This window comes from Megalobrama amblycephala, linkage group LG1, assembly GCF_018812025.1.
Source record: "Megalobrama amblycephala isolate DHTTF-2021 linkage group LG1, ASM1881202v1, whole genome shotgun sequence".
Lineage (NCBI taxonomy): Eukaryota > Metazoa > Chordata > Actinopteri > Cypriniformes > Xenocyprididae > Megalobrama > Megalobrama amblycephala.
Window position 1 is genome coordinate 72,768,471 of NC_063044.1, and position 20,782 is coordinate 72,789,252.

A 20,782-nucleotide genomic window follows, 5' to 3' on the forward strand; every position below is an offset into this window, starting at 1 on the left:
TAATGCATTTGATCAGCCATTCTTACCTAAGAGCAGTGTTTATTTTAGAACAGCAAAAGCAAGATTACCTGAGGAAAAAAGAAAAAAAAAGATTAGCATTGTACAAAACCATACATAATGTCTTATTATACTAAACCATTACAATTTCCCTTTTTTAGTCCAAGCCCAACCCAATAACCATTATGACATTACCCAACTACCAGCATAACTGCACAGTGCATAAAGTAGGGTCCATCAAGACATGTTTAAGTTACTTTGATAAAAAAAGCATTTTATCAGTTCACAAGGTTCTGAGTTATCTTACACACAAATCTATAATTGTGACATCCCATACACTAGGGTTGCTTAACGATTAATCGCGATTAATCTTTTGCAGAATAAAGGTTTTTATTTACATCATATATGTGTGTGTACTGTGTATAATAACTTTGTATAAATAAATACACACACGTGCATGTATATATTTAAGAAATGTTTACATATACATTTGTATATTTATGTATAATTTATATTATATATAAATACTTAATATATAAATATATATGCATGTGTGCATATTTATATATACATAATTATTATTCACAGTTCACACAAATATATGATGTAAACAAAAACCTTTATTCTGCAATAGATTAATCGTGATTAATCGTTATGCAACCCTACCATACACACAAACACCAGTGTATGGAAATAAAAAATAAATAAAAACAATCTATAAACTAATATATATATATATATATATATATATATATATATATATATATATATATATATATATATGTAAGAATTTATGACCGATTAACATTATCAGTTAAAAGAAAAAAATATTTGTTAACGCACGGTGCGTGTCGTCATGAGCCGACAGACATTTTGCCACTTTTCTATCTTTAATTTGTGAATGTCCTGTAAATGACACAAATTACTGCTGCCCTGACGGTCTGATAAAGTAATCATTTGTATGAAAAATCATTTGTGTGCGTGTTTGAGTATGGTTTGGAAGCTGAATGGAGACGGAGACGCGCGCGTGTACGAGCAAGATGATGCGGTCCGTCTCCGTCTCGCGCACATCCGGACAGACCTTTGCTGATGGCCTCTGACCATGACTATAAACATCTCTCTTTTTGCACAAACGGAGAAAGATGACGCAAAAGCAAAACTTTTTGAAATGCCTCCTGCTTTAGAAATGGCCACTGTGGTAGATGAAAAAGAGACAATCTGCCCTTTTTGGATATTAATCATCTGGACTGATTGCGTGCTCTTTGATAACGTAATGTTGCGTGAATATCTGAAAATGTATGATTCCTGGTTCTTTTGTTGATCTGTCGTTGCTGTTTGCACGTTCAAATGAAATAAAATGTTTTGTTTTTACCAGGTCACAGACAACCGTCAACTGTATTTTTACTCAATGACAATTTAGTATTTAAATCTTATAAGTTAACAGTTAATGTTCGGTTAATAAGCTGCGGTTGTCGGTCGGGAAAATTAACTGATATGAACATCCCTAATATATATATATATATATATATATATATATATATATATATATATATTTATTAAGTGAACACGCCTAAAAAGCTATCCCCTTGGCATTGATAAGTCAGACAAATCTGAAGTTAATTGCAAACAATATGCAAGTACAAGATCTATGTAGAAGGCGAGTCAGACTTGCTCATTGTTGGCAATTAACTTCAGAGGCATCTTATAAATGCCAAGGGGATAGCTTTTTAGGTGTATTCACACTTAATAATTTCTTTATATATTAGGAGGATTAACACTAACATTACTTTGAAGGGCAGTTTTATTCAGTATAATTGTCAGATGTTGCTATATGGCACTTAACAGTTATTCTTAGAAAAGAAGTTAACTGGCCAAGTAAGTCAGGCATGAAGGTAGATAATCATTTTTTGGATAAGCCAAAAAAGGGGTGGCAAAAATCTAATAACAAATAAAGAAGTGACAAACTTTTTATTATAAAGAACAAAGTTGCACATTAAATAAGGTCTAAAATTATCAAATAAATCATTACAAAATCTTATTGTATGAATTAAATATAATTATTATTTTTAGAGCTACAAAAAGTTATTTTCTCATTGTCTTAGGTTGTTTGATTAACATTAAGGACACATACTTTAGTAGGTTGATTAAGCTTACTGTCTCTTTAAGACCAAATAAGCACAGATTGGTTTATGACTCTATACTTACACTTAAGACATAAACAAATGTTTTTATTAGAAAAAGAATACTGTGGAGATCGTTTTGTTTGTATGTGCCCTGTCGAGAACAAAAAGATTTTTTTTCGCTTGCTTTTTTGAAAGACGTCTCTGCGTGTGTGCACTTTTGAGTGCACTTAAACGCACGCGCGCGCACACACAGACGGAGAGCGAATTACAAACTGTCGCTCCACATACGTTGTTTTTCATTGCTCTATTCGCCAAATGTATGTTAATGGACTACAGTATGAGACACATAAGCGCAACCTTCTCTAAAGTTTACACATCTGACTGGAGCTGGACCGGACACATTCAATGGCATATGTGCTTATGTGTGTACAGAAAGCTGCTCATTTTAGCGCCTTTTTGCGATTAAATTGTTTAAAATCACTTGAATGTTAACATTTGCAAGCCTTTGAAACACGTGCAAATTATGAACTTTCCCCATTTAAATTTGCGTATTAATCCGCGAATCACATGCGAGCCGAACCATGGGTCGGATCAACTGCGATTTGTCATAGCACTACCAGCTAACATTTTGTTCCACTTAATTTTCTTCCACAGAACACTTGTAAATATTATTAACGTAAATTGCATTCAATAAAAATTGCGTCTAGCCTGGCTAATGCTTTGCCAAGCTGCAACGAAAGTAAGCTAACAGCTAGTCAATGCTAGCTTTGTTCGCGCCATAAAAGTTGGAGCCACTTTCATATTACCCAAAATTTGCACTACTTTACTCAGACATGATAAATAATTTGATGTTGTCCTGATTAATAAATCTTAAATGAATTATGAATTCTTTATTTTTGTTTCATCTGGAAAAAAGTACATGAACATGTCAAAGAAACATGAACAAAGTTTAAACGGATCAATAATAATCAACATGTAATCAGCAACAGTTCGAAATATGTAGAGTTAATATAGGATGTGACGGGAACTCGATTGAAACTATGCTCAGCGTGAATGTTGATGATTTTTAAGGAAACTGAACACAAGACTTACCTCAAGTTCAACGTATGGCGTCGAAAAGGGATGATTCAGTCAGGCGTTGAGTTTTATCTCACCCGTTGTGCACACGCCCCTCCAGTGATGAGCTGAGCGTACGTGCTGACGCTTTCTGCAGTAACCGTTGAAATCGGCTTCATACTGGCAAAAGGGTCTGAGCCGAGTATAGCCCTCAAGCCGTGCACCCGATACAGTAGATGGCAGTATGCAACTATGAAGTTGCTTCGCAACCCGCCATTAAAACTCAAAAGAAGAAGCGCTGTATTAGAGGTATAAATACAGTTCTGTTTCTCGCATAAACCGATCGTTTCGTGTCTTAGGACATCAACAAGCAGCAGGGTTTAATTTGGAATTGTCTGTGCATGTTTTGTTTTTTACTGTCTTAGATTTTGTTACGGACAGACTAAAACGGTTGGAGTTAAACATCTACATTTGTGTTAAAGAAAGTCACCTACATTGAATGGCCTCCATTAAAACCATCCTTGATTTAACATAAGCCAGTCATTTCCAGAAGTGGTCCAGATCATACAGCCAGAGCTGGGTTACCAGTCACGGTGAACATGAATCGGCCCAGTGCTTACAGCCGTAACAAAAATGCATGTGCCAGAGCGAGCTGCGGGGCACAATCGGCCCGTTTAACACACGCCGATGCCGAGTCTTAGCCGCAGGTGCCGCAGGACAGCCGAGCTCGGGCCGATTATACATGCTAGCTGGGTGAGGAGCATGAATGCTAATGTGAATAAAGTCTTGAATGAGGGGACAGATGGATTGACATAGTCTAAGTTCCACCAGTGATGAAGCTGACCAAAAATCAACGTTGATTCAATGTTGTCTTTTTCAACACTGAAAAGCATTGAAAGTTCAACATTGAATCAATGTTATTTAGCATTGAATTTTCAATCTCAACCAAAATGATGATTCTGATAGAATTTCAACATTGAATCAATGTCACCTTGCTATCTGGGTTGTCTTCTTCCTTCCACATTTACATTTACATTTACATTTATTCATTTGGCAGACGCTTTTATCCAAAGCGACTTACAAGTGAGGAATGCAACAAGCGAGTCATCATGACGAGGCAAATAGACAAGAAGTGCTCATAATACAAGTTATAGGCAGTGCTCAGATTATCCTAAGCTACAATAGAGAGGGATTAGAGGAAGTGAAAGGATAGGAATAAGAAGGTTTTTTTTTTTTTTTTTTTTTTTTTTTTTTAAGATGAGGTTAAGTGCTCACGAAAGAGATGGGTTTTCAGCTGTCTTTTGAATATTGCCAGGGATTCAGCATTCCGGATGGAGACAGGAAGATCGTTCCACCAGCAAGAACAGTGAATGAGAATGTTCTGGAAAGTGATTTCGTGCCTCTCTGTGATGGTACCACAAGCCTTCGCTCCTTTAATGAGCGTAGGCTTCTGGTAGGAGTGTAGACTCGTAAGAGTGAGTGGAAGTAGGAGGGTGCTGAGCCTGTGGTAGATCTGTAAGCAAGCGTCAACGACCTTGAATTTGATGCGAGCAGCAAGTGGGAGCCAGTGAAGAGAGATGAAGAGAGGCGTGACGTGGGCTCTTTTGGGCTCGTTGAAAGATGAGACGTGCTGCAGCGTTCTGAATCATTTGTAGAGGCGTGATTGTGCATGATGGCAGTCCAGCCAGAAGAGCATTGCAGTAATCAAGCCTAGAAATGACCAGAGCCTGGACCAGAAGTTGTGTTGCATGTTCTGTTAGAAAGGGCCTGATTTCCCTGATGTTGTGTAGTGCAAATCTGCATGACCGAGCTTCCCTGACAAACTTGATCATTACTACAATTACATATAAGAATAACATTTTTAAAAATAAAATTACATTATTAGAAACAGTTTAAAATGAAATGATTTGGAGAGGAACTTCATCTTTGAGTCTATCTGAATCTCACACTGCTGCTCCTGAAGATGAATTTTGACAACTGTGGATGATGTCTTTTTAGGGGGATTGATTCCAATTCTGAATCCTTGTTCTGGAACCGATGGAATCTATTCTAGAACCAGTTCTTCACTGTTTGATTCTTTTTTAACAAAAGATTGGAGGAACATGTTCACTTAAGCCGGGGACTCACTTAAAACAAAGATTGTTTCCTTCAACTGAAGCAGATTTAAACACTTACACACAGAATTTAAACACTGACTGAGCGAAACTGGCTCTGACGCGTTTGGGCATGATCCGTTTTAAGTATCAAATTACATTCATGATCGGCCTTACAATCCTTAAGTGTGTCCTTAACTTTAATCTCACCATGGCCACTGGATATAAAGATCATAGATAAACAGCCTTTTCATAATATAAAACTTTACTTGCAAATATGCAGATATGTTTCTATAGCTCTGACTGATTTTAAAATTTTCATTTTGTCTACCCCTGAAATGGACCCATAGCCCAGTAAATATGCTAAAAATGCTTATTCAAGGACTTTCATTTAATCGTATCGGAGCACGTGAGCATGATTTGTTTCCATGGTTGTCATAATATTGTTGTGTTTACTCCAAATATTGCTGTTCATAATATAGAGATGATCAGCAGATGATTAAAAACTCCTGTCAACCACTGGATTGATGAAATGTTTTCCTCTGAGAGAAATATTCATCTTTGTTTATAATCGCCCAATAAAACTGGTTAAACTGGCTTTTAGAAAGCAAGCCGTCATCATCATCATTATGCAAATACCACTTTAGTGAATCATATGAAAATGCCACTCTGTTAGAAACAGCAGTAACACTAAACGTACTTATTTTACAGTGTTGACAGCAACTCGTTTAAAAACACAGACGATGTAAATGTACATAGAAATAGAAATATTTGTGTACTCTACATACAGCAAATGGAGAAATTGGTAACATTTCACCTGTAGTAAGTCAGTCTGGTCATTAGGAAGGTACTACAAGCTTTGGAACTTGAAAAAAAAAACCTTTTGGTGAATTACTGTAATGATTTTTCTAGAAATATTTGTGTACTGTACATACAGTAAGAGAGAAATTGAATCAGAAAGAGCTTTATTGCCAGGTATGTTTACACATACTAGGAATTTGTTTTAGTGACAGAAGCTCCACAGTGCAACAGATATACAAATTTACAAGATAGACAAAGTGCAAAAAACAATATATAATATAGACAATTTGTATGTACAGTTATGATGTGTGCAAATTGAAATATAAATAAGTATGTGTTATAAAGTATGTGTAAGTGAGGTCAGATTTGGTAGCTGAGCTAAATCAGATGGTAACTGAAGTGCAAAGGACGGATTCAATGATGGCAGAGTAAAACTGTTTCAGCAGCTCCTGTGGCAGGTTGAACTTCCTCAGAACAACCTCTGCTGGGCCTTTTTCACAATGGACTCAATGTGGTTGTCCCACTTCAGGTCCTGGGAGATGGTGGTGCCCAGGAACCTGAATGACTCCACTGCTGCCACAGTGCTGTTCATGATGGTGAGTGGGGGGAGAGCAGGGGGGTTTCTCCTGAAGTCCACGGTCATCTCCACTGTCTTGAGCGTGTTGAGCTCCAGGTTGTTAAGACTGCACCAGACAGCCAGCTGTTCAACCTCCAGTCATAAGCAGACTCGTCACCGTCCTGGATGAGGCCGATCAGTGTGGTGTCATCCGCAAACTTCAGGAGCTTGACAGAGGGGTCTTTAGAGGTGCAGTCATTGGTGTAGAGGGAGAAGAGCAGTGGGGAGAGAACACAGCCCTGAGGGGCGCCGGTGCTGATGGTGAGGGTGCTGGATGAGAATTTTCCCAGCCTCACTAACTGCTGCCTGTCTGTCAGGAAGCTGGTGATCCACTGACAGACAGAGGTGGGCACGGAGAGCTGAGTTAGTTTAGGCTGGAGGAGTGATGGGACGATGGTGTTAAAAGCAGAGCTGAAGTCCACAAACAGGATCCTCACATAAGACCCTGGTCTGTCCAGATGCTGGAGAACATAATGCAGTCCCATATTGACTGCATCGTCCACAGACCTGTTTGCTCGGTAAGCAAACTGCAGGGGTCCAGTAAGGGTCCAGTGATGTCCTTCAGAAAAGCAGAACAGTCTTTCAAATGACTTCATGGCCACAGACGTTAGAGCCACAGGTCTGTAGTCATTTAGTCCAGTAATTTTGGGTTTCTTTGGGACGGGGATGATGGTGGAGCGTTTGAAGCATGAGGGGACTTCGAAGCTCCATGATCTGTTGAAGATCTGTGTGAAGATGGGAGCCAGCTGGTCAGTGCAGGTTTTCAGACAGGCTGGTGAAATGCTGTCTGGGCCTGGTGCCTTTCTTCTCTTGTTCTTTCTGAAGACCTGGCGCACGTCATCTTAACTGAACTGAATTGCAGGTTTGGGGGAGATGGAGCTGTGCGAAGGTTACAGGTGGTGTGAATGGTGATTTTTCAAACCTGCAATAAAACTTGTTCAGATCGTCTGCCAGTTGTTGATTCTCCACAGAGATGGTGTCATGGTGTCCAACTTCACTGGATATAGCATAGCTTTTCATAATATAAAACTATACTTGTAAATATGCAGATATGTTTCTATAGCTCTGACTGATTTTAAAATTGTCATTTTGTCTACCCCTGAAATTGACCCATTGCCCAGCAGTAAATATGCTAAAAATGCTTATTCAAGGACTTTCATTTAATGGTATCGGAGCACGTGAGCATGATTTGTTTCCATGGTTGTCATAATATTGTTGTTTACTCCAAATATTGCTGTTCATAATATAGAGATGATCAACAGATTGATTAAAAACTCCTGTCAACCACTGGATTGAGGAAATGTTTACCTCTGAGAGAAATATTCACCTTTATTTATAATCACTGGTTAAACTGGCTTCACTGATTAGAAAGCAAGCCGTCATCATCCTTATTATGCAAATACCACTTTAGTGAATCATATGAAAATGCCACTCAATTAGAAACAGCAGTAACACTAAAAGTATTTATTTTACAGTGTTGACAAAGGAAAGTCAGCAACTCGTTTAAAAACACAGAAGATGTAAATGTACATTTATTGTCCTTTCATTCTTTCCTTTTGCCATAATGAACTCACTAGCAATACTTTTATCTTTTTTATCACATGAATGATAGACTTGAATTTGAACTAAACATTTGAACAGTATTATATATGCATCGTTCTGTTTAATACTAGAACAAATTCATTTTAAAATAACAATTAAAATAACAAAAGTGGAAGAGACTAAGATTCTTGTAAACTCTGGAGAGGTTTATTGTTTTTCATGTCATGTGAGGCAGACAGGAAAGTTTATGATAGCAAAAAAAGAAAATGAAAGACTTTTAATATAAGCGAATCAATGCCTTTTTGCGAAAAAAAATATCCATGAAAAATATGTTATCTGTCATGTCATTTACAGTTTTTCTGTAAGTCAACCATCTACCAGAAACTAGTCATTTTAGAAACCCATCGATTTGTTTAGAAGGGCTTGGAAGAGCCAGGATATATTTTAATATAACTCCAATTGTGTTCATTTGAAAGAATGTCTTATACACCTGTCTTAAAGGTTGAGTAAATCATGGGGAAATTTTCATTTTGGGGGGAACTATGTAGTGAAGCAACCTTGAACTGAAAGGCAGTTAATAGTAAACCTTTACTTTTCCCATAAAGGTGTCCAGGGCGTGTACTGTAAATACTGACAGAAAAAAAAGGCATCTTTAAAAAGATGAGACTTGTGGTGGCAGGAGCAGAAAACACTTGATGAATGTGGCAGTACCTGCTTTTACATCTCTCTATCCTGACAGCTGAAGAAACAGCAGTCTGAACCAGTCCAGAACATAAGTATGAAGTTTATCACAGCTTTCAGTGTTGCTGGAGTTATACTTCTCAGCATAGCAGGTAAGATCTTACACAAATCTGTTAAATTAGCTAAATGTTTAATGTTTAATGGCTTAGTAGAATTGCAGTAGGGACCTTTGTAACACAAATCGATAATCAACTAATCGATAAACACAAACACTACCAACTTTACTGAATTTGCATTTCTCATAGTCTCAAAATACTTTTTGATCTAAAGCCTTATGCTTAAATTCATGAAACCCGTTTTGAGAATACATATTCAGCATGTTGTGCTTTTAGTATGAATTTATTTATAAATGTAAGGAATATTTATTTATATAATTTTTATTGGATGAGTTGTACGGAAGAGGATTAGGGCCAAGCAATAATAAAAAAATAAAACCATCTCAAGATTGAACTTGTTAAATTTCGAGAAAAAAGTCGAGATAAAATGTGGAGAATAAACTCGTTAGTACACCGATCACAAATGAGACAGAACCATGAAACTCATTGTGCATGAGCTCTGTGGAGATCCCACTCTCTATGTTAAAGGACAAGCCTCTGAAGCATTCTTTTTCAAGTTTTTCTAATTTTTTTATTTTTTTTGTATAAAAGTAATTACTTTCATCTACAGTGTTTTCCTCATACTGTCTCAACCATTAATGTCTATGTCTTATTTTGATGACCATTCTGTTGTCTAAAATTTGATATCTTTGTCAAACATTAGCTTTGTTGTTTCTAACAGGGTAACTTGTCAGGGGGTGATACAGTCAGGGGCAGTTATAACAATAATTTAAGAAAAGTATTTTGCTCTCAATCTGGGGATCCAGTCTCTGTACACCCTCTGTTCACAGCATGTCTATGTAAAAGTATGGTAAAATATGTAAAAGTATGGTATTTGGGGTAAAAAGCACACCTGCTGTTGGGCAAAAGGCACAATAATTAACATGATAGTGAATCGCTGACTGACTTTTCCATTTCATGACATGACATGGTTAGATTCACATAGCAAATATCATATTTCAAATTAGGTACAGAGATAATCACCATATTTATTAAACAATCATATTTTAAAATTTCTGAATCATATCTGCAAAATATAATTTATTGTTACTACTGTAAATCTATATTAAAAAGACTATTATATATTTTAGAATCTTTACTTTTTAAAATAATTTTGTTTCTGTATTTCAGTTTTTTTTTAGATCTATTGTTATATTTTATATATAAAAATATATTACACAGGCCTATTTTAATGACAGTACATTTATTGAATAAAAATTTATTGAACAATAAACAGAAAATAGTACAAACTTTGCTAAAGTTATTCTTTTCAACAAAGTCGAAGCGAGTCGTACCAAGCAGTGGAAAAGCGCCAAATGATGCCCTCTGTTGGTAGGGAATAGCAATATTGCCGCTCGAACATTTCCAGTGGCTTTGATGGAAGTTTAAAACTATATGAGCAATCAAAGTCAGTTATATAGGTAAGTGGTCCTTATATCAGGTAATAAATCAGGTGCCTTTACCAGTGCCGGATTTGTACTGATTCACAAGATCGAAGCTATAGGAAGTTGATTGAGATGCACCCAAAAACTGAGCTGCACACGGACATTAGAAAACACTCCTGATGATGAAAATCACGTGACGAGGACAGTGTACTAACCATCGCAGACCACACAGGACAGTTGAAGTATACTTTGGGCTTGAGATTGCAGGCTACGAACCAGTTTATCAGTTTCATACGTGTTCATCTAATTGTTTGGTCTCTGTTTCCCAGGTTCTCTCTGCCAGTTAGATGGTAAGTTATCATACTCTTAATGACCATAAGACTTTTGTTCCACAATCTTTTTAATTTTAATTGGGAATTCCCACATTATCTTTCTCTCATCAGTGTGTGGTCGAGCCTCTCTCAGTGTCAGGATTGTTGGAGGGAATAATGCGATGGAAGGAGCCTGGCCGTGGCAAGTCAGGATTCGTGTCCGAAGCGTTTTGTGTGGTGGGACTCTGATCACTAAAGACTGGGTTTTATCTGCAGCTAAGTGCTTCAAGTATGTTGAAAGCTTAAATAAAACTGAAGATACAACTGTAGATTGATAATAGTGGAATTAATGCAGACTTTCTCTATTTACAACCAGGGAGTCTAGTGATGTCAGTGATCCTAACACTGTGATGTACTTCGGGCGTCTGAAACAATCCGGCTCAAACCCTCATGAGATAATCAGGACAGCAAGTCGAATCATCACCCATCCTAACTATGACAGTTCTACTTTTGACAATGACATAGCACTGGTCCAGCTCAACTCTTCTGTAACCTTCTCTGATTACATTAAGCCGGTCTGTCTGGCAGCAGCTGGTAGTGTATTTTCTGCAGATACAGAGAGTTGGGTCACTGGATGGGGCTTGCTACAGTTTGAAGGTGAGTGAACATTTGTTAAATGAATACAAACAATACTCTAAAACTCAATAATTTACCTAGAAATGGTTTTGAAAGCCATAAAATGTGTCCTCTGATCTGTCACAGGCCAGTATCCTGATACACTGCAGGAGGTCATGATACCCATTGTGAACAACAGTGACTGTGATAAAGCTTATAAAGGGGGCATCACAAGCAATATGATTTGTGCTGGACTGTTAAATCAGGGAGGAAAGGATTCATGTCAGGTAAGACATCAGTCATTCATTCATTCTCACAAATTCTGGTCATCTGCAAACTTTACTCTACCAACCTGCCACCGCCGATCATGAGCTTGTACACGATGACTGATTTTTGATACTACAGCTGTTCTGCAGAGGAGAGCACAGAGTTGCAGTGCAGTCTATATGCACAACTATACGTGATATTTGGGCTGCACACACACGAGACCTTGTTTATCACAGATTTGATCTTAGAGAGTGTGTACGCTTAAATCCACACCAACGCTCATGTTTATAAAAACAGTTTAGCAAAAGTGCTAAGAGCCACGTCAGGGTCTGAGCAGATTTACACACTTTTCCTGGTCAGATTACTGCAGGTTTTTGTAAATCTAAGCTATTCTTGCAGCTCATCATTCTAAATAAAGGATTTGGACAATGATGTTGATCTTTTAAATGTAAATGACATTAATCACGTGTCATTTACCATGCGGAGAACTGAAACCATTCAGCTGCGCACAAGTTCAAGATCATTTGTGATTTATAGATTTCACATCTGAAAGAGAGGCGATCGTTTTCTGTGTTTATGTTCATTAAATCACACGTAGGCACATCTGAGAAATGATCGTAAGACCAAATTTAGGACAGTTTCTGCTCAACATTTTATATGATGAATTCCAAACTGCGTTTTTTCTGCACTTGAAGGACACTGCTGGAGAGGGAAGGCCACACATATATATGTATATCAACAGAGTAAACAATTTCTCTATCACTCTCTTGAGCGGGGAGGAAAGTTTTAGTGGACACACGGCCGGCATACATTTATGTCTGTAACAGCTGTTCACTCTAAATCGTCAGAGATATAAATGCTGAATGTTTGTGAATACAGGGAGACGAGGGAGGTCCAATGGTCAGTAAGAAAGACTCCCTGTGGATTCAGTCCGGCATTGTGAGTTTTGGTACAGGATGTGCTGAACCCGAATTTCCCGGTGTGTACACCAGAGTCTCTCAGTACCAGAACTGGATCGAATCTTACATGGGCAGCAACCCACCTGGATTTGTTGAATTCAACACTGATGTTCAGCAGTCACCTCCAACTACAAATCCAAGCCCAACTCCAACTACAAATCCAAGCCCAACTCCAACTACAAGTCCAAGCGCAACTCCAACTACAAATCCAAGCCCAACTCCAACTACAAATCCAAGCCCAACTCCAACTACAAATCCAAGCCCAACTCCAACTACAAGTCCAAGCGCAACTCCAACTACAAATCCAAGCCCAACTCCAACTACAAGTCCAAGCGCAACTCCAACTACAAATCCAAGCCCAACTCCAACTACAAATCCAAGCCCAACTCCAACTAAAACTCCAACTCTAACATCCAACTCCAACTTCAGAAGTGCACCCAACTCCCTCTTATTTTCCCTTTCTCTCACGTTCTCCATCATTCCTTTCACCTTCTATTCCCTCTATCTCTCTTCCTAAAGATTGATTGAACAATAATTCTCAGGGTTTCTTTGATGAAGTGGACAGTTGTGCTGAACATGTTATTAATATTGTCATTATACATTATATGTAAATTATATTGTGATTGATGAAAAGCTCTCTTTTTGACATTATAAGAGCATACACTAATGAAGTTCCTGCTTCTGCACTCTGAGATTCAGCATGTTTTCATAAATAGTAGAGATTAACCAATATTATTATTATAACAATACCATTCCTTTTTTTGTTTATATGTGATAACCAGCTTAACTGATTTAGAGTCTTGTAAGAAAAAAATGATGAGGACGTTGAAGATCTCGATGAAGAAGTTTATTGCAGCATAGCAGTGACAAACTGGGTTCATCAGAGTCAGAATGAACCCAGAACATCCAAATCTCAAACCTTTTATCCTGTTACAGTTTACCACTCTTCATGTAAATGTAGTTTCTCATGTTTTACCTTGGATCCTGCTTGTTGAAAATGTAATTATCTTTCCTTATTTATTTATCTTTATGTAATTATCTAATCAATCACCATGTTGTAGTCACACTGTCTAAGCAGAATAAACACAAAAGAAGGAACTGACTTTGGGAATGCTCTCTCTCTCCCTCTCTTCATAGTGTCTTAATGTTTTTATGTAAACCCTGATAGTTTTTTTTTTTTTTCAAGATTGATGAATACAAAGTTCAAAAACGTTTAATCTTAAACTTTAACTGCTCCACCAAGAAAAAGGCATTTATTATTATTATTATTATTATTATTATTTATTTTATTTTATTTTATTTTATTTATTTTTTTTGCATTTTTTTATCTCATTATGTCACTAGTTACCACACTCAAAGTATTTTTTTTTTTTTTCAACACATCCCATAATTTTTAAAATATCAGCCTCTACCAAATGGCTGATATGTCACTTAATGGTAAAATAATGAAATTCATACAGATAATATGAAAATAAGAAAATATGAAATATAATACTAATTTTTTTAAAACAATCAAAATAAAATAGTTTTATATATTGAATCTTGTTTATTCATTGAAGTATTCTATAAAATATTTTCATTTTAACACAGGAAAGGTTTTCTTGTTTTTTAATTAACAATAAACAAAAATAAATAACACAAATACCTAAAAGTAACAAAACTAAAGACAATACATTCTTTCTGCATTCAAAAACTAAAAACAAAATCGCAAAAGATAGTAATATAATGGCATTTTAGGCTTTTATGATTCAAGAAACGCCATCAAGTGTGGTAATGCAACAGGATTTTTCTATTTTTTTAGATATATGAACATTTCTCTTCTCGGACAGGGTGATAATTTGGATCCTCTATTGGGTCATCAACATCACTGAGATCAGCATCAGAATCTGGGGGCTTTTCTGGGACAAGGGCCTGAAGAGTGCATGTTCTTGTACCATAGAAACTGTTGACATCCATCTAGTAATTGTAAAAAAAGCAACAACAAACAAATAAATAACAATTTCTTACAATTTTAGTAATATTAGCACACCAGCATTTGTCATTTAAGAAGTAATTGCCTCTGATAATTATGATTTCCACACATTAATTCAATGAATTCATTATATTTACTTAAAAAAATATGCAAAAGTGGCAAAAAAAAATACATATTTAAGAAATTATATCAGTATATTCATGAAGAAATAACAGTAGATGTCATATTCATAGCTAAGAATGATCAGAAGTTTATATTTCACAGCAAATAGTCCATTCTGACTGCAGAAATTGATGATCTGAAAATATTACCTTAGCTTTTCTGCATTTACCATAAAGTGACAAATCAACTATTTGGTTGAGCATGTTTTTGAAAAATTATTAAAAACATACATATGTTTTTTCATGGCACCAAGTAATATCATTTTGTTAAGTTAGGGCTCTTAGAGTGTAAAATGTCAAAAAAAAAAAAAAAAAAAAAAAAAAAATTTGCTTACCTTGCAAAATTTCACCAAGAACAGTTCACATGGCAGGAGTGATTTCTTAACACAAACAACATTAAACAATAACAGGGGCCGTATTCACAAAACATTTTATCTTACCACTAAGAGTTCTCCTAAATAGCAGTAAAAGTTCTTAGCTAAGAGTTTTCTCTTAAAACCTATTCACAAAGCTGCTGAGACAAACTTTTACTAAGGAATAGACTGAAGTCTAAAGATAAGAGTAAGGGCGGGGTTGACCTCGTTGCTATGGAGTAAACACACAGTGATTGGCTGATGGGGAGGAGTCAGTGATTTAATCATAGAAATATTGTAGAATGAGGTGTCATGTTTCCACATTAAAATAAAGGTTTTAAAATACAAATGTTGCCCTATTCAAATAAATATTTTTTTTTTTAATAAAAATGTTCCCACAGTCAAAATAAAATGTTGACATATTTTTGCCATAAAGGTTTTAAAATGTAGGCTAAGTGTCACTAATTAAACTATACAGTTAATTGTCCACCTCTTGGTTGTCTGCAGCTCAAGAGAATGCAGAATTCAACCGACAAATTATGTTTTATAAACAAAGTTTGGGAGAAACACATTCAAACGGTCTTACAAATCAGCACGAGAAGAGGAATAAATACACAGACGAGATATATATATGTGTATAACCCCTCTACCCAGGTCGTACTCGCCCCGCTCTGTGCAGGCCTCGAACCCGGGTCTCCGGCGTGGGAGTCGGACACTCTAACAAGGAGGCTAAAGCTGCAATCTCTATCTCTTGAGTTTTTATTATGTATGAATTATTCAGACAGCATCATGAAGATTCATACAGACATCAAGATTCTGCGTATGATCCTCAAGAATGGTGGAAAAATTTTCGGAATAACAATAACTCTGAGTATCACAAAACAAGCTACTAAAGTCACAAAAAAAGATTTTTGTTTATTGTCACCATTGTTGAGGATCATACGCTGATTCATGATGTCTGTATAAATATACTGCTCAAAACTCTGTATAATGAACTTTAGAAAAAAAGCCATTAGTCAATGCAAAACTAACATATAACACACTCATAGTGTAGACTCTGGTAATGATCGATGAATCAGAACACTTCATGATGATTGTATCACCATCATCTAATTCCATCATCATCATCTAACTGATCAGACTTTCACTTGCTTTTTTTTTTTGCTATAACAAACATGTTTTGAAAACATAGTTAAAGCAGCCAGAGAAAATCTGATGTTAAAATAGCAAGAATCAAAAGAGCCCATCTAAAGCAAACGCTCACCTCTATAACGGTGACTTCAAACTTTATTATTTTCTATAAAACACACAAGTAGAAGGCGACGTTATCGTGACCTTGCGCAACTTTGCCTAAAAGTGATGAAAATTCTGACATTTTACAGAACATTTGGGACATAAAACGTCCTCTTTTGGTAATGAAAGAGCTGCAGTTCAAGGTTCATTATATGATTTTAGGGGGACGTTCCAATTTGGTTTATTTTATGGTCACATAAGAACGTTACAATGAGGATATTTAGGACATTAAACTGAACGTTGCTACATGGTCATCTAATAACATTCCCGATATGAGTTTAGGGGAACGTTCTATTTTGGTTATTTTATGATCGCGCAAGAACGTTACAAATAGGAGATTTGGGACATTAACAGAACGTTCCCACATGGTCCTCTGTTGGTCATTTAATAACGTTCCCGATATGACTTCAGGGGGACGTTCTATTTTGGTTATTTTATGGTCATGCAAGAACGATGTGGAGTTCTTTTAAGGTTTGGGGAACGTTATTTGGTGGACCTTTAGGGAACATTCAGGACGTTTTGGGAATGTTTAGGGGACTATCACTATAGGACGTTCTGTTAACTTCCCAAATGTCCTCTTTGTAACGTTCTCGTGCGACCATAAAATAACCAAAATAAAACGTTTCCCTAAACTCATATCGGGAACGTTATTAAATGACCAACAGAAGACCATGTAGCAACGTTCAGTTCTAAATATCCTCATTGTAACATTCTTGTGTGAGCATAAAATAACCAAATTGGAATGTCCCCCTAAAATCATATAAGGAACCTTAAACTGCAGCACTTTCATTACCAAAAGAGTTTTATGTCCCAAATGTTCTGTAAAGTTTTAGAATTTTTGTCACTTTTAGAGAACTTTCAGACAAAGTTGCACAAGGTCACGAGAATGTCGCCTCCTGTGTGGGTGTTTTATACAAAATAATAAAGTGTTAAGTCACCGTTATAGAGGAGAGCATTTGCTTTAGATTGGCTCTTGATTCTTGCCATTTTTAGCATTTGATTTTCTCTGGTTGCTTTAACTGTGTTTTCAAAATGCATTAGTTATAGCAAAAAAAAGCAGGAGAAAGTCTGATCAGATGAGTTTGGTTATTTTGTGCTGGTCAATCATCATGGAGTGTCCAAATTCATTGATCACCAAAATCTAAACTGAGTGTGTTAAATGTTACTTTTGCATTAATTGAAGGTTTTTTTTACCCCCTTTTTTATTAGTTTTTTATACATTATGCAGAGTTTTGAGCAGTGTCTTTTAGACTCACACTGACATCATGAATCAGCGTATGATTCTCAGCAATGGTGACACTAAAATATCTTTTTTGTGACTTTAGTAGCTTGTTTTGTGATGTTCAGAGTTTATCTGAAAATTTTGTCGCCATTGTTGAGGATCATATGCAGAATCTTGATGTCTGTGTGAATCTACATGATACTGTCTGAATAATTTCTGGATAAAAACTTTCATAATTTCAAAGTAGGACAGGTTCTCCTGCATTATGATGTCTAGGTGAATGAAAACACAATATTCAAAGATCTGTGAATAAGACCACGGTATGACTTTATATTATTATCAATGATCAAGCATCCAATCCCATTTGATTAGATTTTAATTTTCTCACAATTTTTTATTGTACCAAATGCTTTAGAAAAACACAGTTATAACAATTGGAGAAAAACTAAAGTCAAATTGTCAAGGGTCAGGAGCCCAACTAAAACAAGCGCTTACCTCCATAACGGTGACATTTATAAATTTTGATAAAACATCAACACCTCATTAAGAAGATGTGTATGAAAGAAACAAAGTCAGAGTGGTTTGTAATAAGTGAAGATGCAGAGATCTAGAGAGATCTGTTAGAGTTTAATGTTCTGTTTGTGTTATCTGAGATTTGTGAGGTCACCATTGTGCTGAAGGGTAGCTCCTGTGCTTCAGTCAGTGATGATCCAGAAACACTGGTTTTGTGCTGCATGTTGATTTATTTAAAGATAGTAACTGTGTAGTTACTGATGCAGTGATACAGCAGTTACATTAGCTCATGTGTGTGTTTTTGTCAGCTAATGACTTAATGCAAGAGATTTGAAATTTAAAGAAACTGTTTCATAATATTAATCAAGGAATAACCTGTAAAAACCTTTAAGAAAAAATAGTTTTTGTTTGAACAGCCACTTTTATTAGTCAACTTAGCTCTAATTTTCAATTCAATTTTTGAAAAGGGCAGCAGGGACGTTCTGAGAACATTTCCAAATAAAGTATGGTTCCCTAAACGTTCAGAGAACGTCTTGAATGTTCCCTGAAGGTCCGCCAAATAACGTCCCCCAAACCTTTAAAGAACTCCATCTTGACCGTCTGTGAACATACTGGGAACGTTCTGAGAATGTTCTGGGAACGTAAAATTTCTAGCGAGGCTGTCTGTTTGAAAGGAACTGTATTGCACCAATTACTACTACGGTGTTAACCGTCTCAGAGAGTCGATTACCACATCTGATGTCCAATGGCCATGAGAGAAATAAAGAGGAGGCAGTTGTACTAAATTGTACTAATTTACTATTTAAGATGTTGAATATCAATAATCACGATGAATGGTCTTCAATGACGCACATTCCAGAATCGTCATGAAGGAAACTTCAACGAGAAGTCTGAGACAATTAACCATCATCTGCTACCAATCGGGATCACAAGTATTCTTCCTGCATTTCACAAAGTGAAATCGCTACAGAAAGACATCTTAATTTGCATTATTTTGCTGATTTACAGGGAAGACTGCAGGACCTATGCTTTCACTCTGCCGTTCGCGCATTGAAACTGATCCGCTCTCGCGCGATCGTCAAAACAGGCCACACCCTTTAAATTCAATTCAGTGACCAACATAATAGCTGTACAGCCCTTATAATAATAAAAGAACACAAACTGAACATGGGCTTTTTTACACTGTCACCTAGTAAAGTTCCCAGAACATTCAGAGACGGTCACGATGTGGAGTGCTTTTAAGGTTTGGGGAACGTTATTTGGTGGACCTTCAGGGAACATTCAGGACGTTCTGGGAATGTTGAGGGTACTATCAATAGGACGTTCTGATAACTTCCCAAATGTCCTCTTTGTAACATTCATGCATGACCATAAAATAACCAAAATGGAACGTTCCCCTAAACTCATATCGGGAACGTTATTAAATGATCAACAGAGGACTGTGTGGGAACGTTCTGTTAATGTTTCAAATATCCTCTTTGTAACGTTCTTTTTTTGACCATAAAATAACCAAAATGGAAAGTCCCCCTAAACTCATATAAGGAACCTTGAACTGCAGCACTTTCATTACCAAAAGAGGAGGTTTAGGAACGTCCCGAATGTTCTGTAAAGGTTCAGAAATTTAATCACATTTTGAGAACTTTTAGGGAACGTTGCGTAAGGTCCTGAGAACGTTGCCTTCTACGTGGGTAAGACCAAATCACAAACAGTCCTAATCCACCCAAAGACACTGTACACCATTGAGGCAATAGCGACAGAGCCTTAGGTGCTGAACCTTTTCTTCCTAAATGCAATACATTTTGATTTATAGATTTGAATCTACGATGAGACGCCAAAAAAAATCTTTAACAAATAAATAAAGATTGTCTGATTACCTGTGCCAGTGGTTTTCATTAGTTCACACTTACAAATGATTACATAATTACAAATCGAATAGAGTAAAAAAAAAAAAAAAAAACACACACATATTTATATATATATATATATATATATATATATATATATATATATATATATATATATACTGTATATACTAGTTTAATTAGTGACACTTAGCCTATATTTTAAAACCTTTATGGCAACAATATGGCAACATTTTATTTTGAATAGGGCAACATTTGTATTTTTAAACCTTTATTTTAATATGGAAACATGACACCTCATTCTACAATATTTCTGTGATTAAATCGCTGACTCCTCCCCATCAGCCAATCACTGTGTGTATACTCCATAGCAACGAGGTCAACCCCGCCCTTACTCTTAGCTTAAGACTTCTGTCTATTCCTTAGTAAAAGTCTGTCTCAGCAGCTTTGTGAATAGGTTTTAAGAGAAAACTCTTAGCTAAGAACTTTTACTGCTATTTAGGAGAACTCTTAGTGGTAAGATAAAATGTTTTGTGAATACGGCCCCTGAACAAGATAATCAAGGTTTGAAAGGTTGCGAGTGTAACCGGCCTAATTCTGGCTACTGCCCAATCTGCGTTGTGTGATAGAAGACAAGGAGACAACTGGAAGTGCTGCTGCTGCTGTGGAGTTTATTCTGGCTCTCTGGATGGATTAAAGAGCACAGTTTGAGAAATACATGTCATCTGTGATTTTTTTACCTCCTCTCAGCACGCTCAACGCGGTCTGAGCAAACATTACAGTGATAACAAAATGCATAAAACAC

At 36.4% G+C, this 20,782-nt stretch overlaps 2 protein-coding genes across 2 annotated transcripts; both read left to right on the forward strand.

Moving 5' to 3' along the window:
- The first annotated feature begins 8,750 nt into the window (after nucleotides 1-8,750).
- Nucleotides 8,751-11,849, forward strand: LOC125247824 (transmembrane protease serine 2-like). Its single transcript, XM_048159325.1, has 5 exons — nucleotides 8,751-9,061; nucleotides 10,779-10,799; nucleotides 10,893-11,049; nucleotides 11,137-11,417; nucleotides 11,523-11,849. Exons 1-5 carry the CDS (start codon nucleotides 9,007-9,009, stop codon nucleotides 11,744-11,746), a joined length of 738 nt encoding a protein of 245 aa, XP_048015282.1. The 5' UTR covers nucleotides 8,751-9,006; the 3' UTR covers nucleotides 11,747-11,849.
- A 577-nt stretch (nucleotides 11,850-12,426) lies between these two features.
- Nucleotides 12,427-13,768, forward strand: LOC125248108 (circumsporozoite protein-like). The gene has a single exon (XM_048159730.1). It carries the CDS (start codon nucleotides 12,540-12,542, stop codon nucleotides 13,116-13,118), a length of 579 nt encoding a protein of 192 aa, XP_048015687.1. The 5' UTR covers nucleotides 12,427-12,539; the 3' UTR covers nucleotides 13,119-13,768.
- Nucleotides 13,769-20,782: the final 7,014 nt, after the last annotated feature.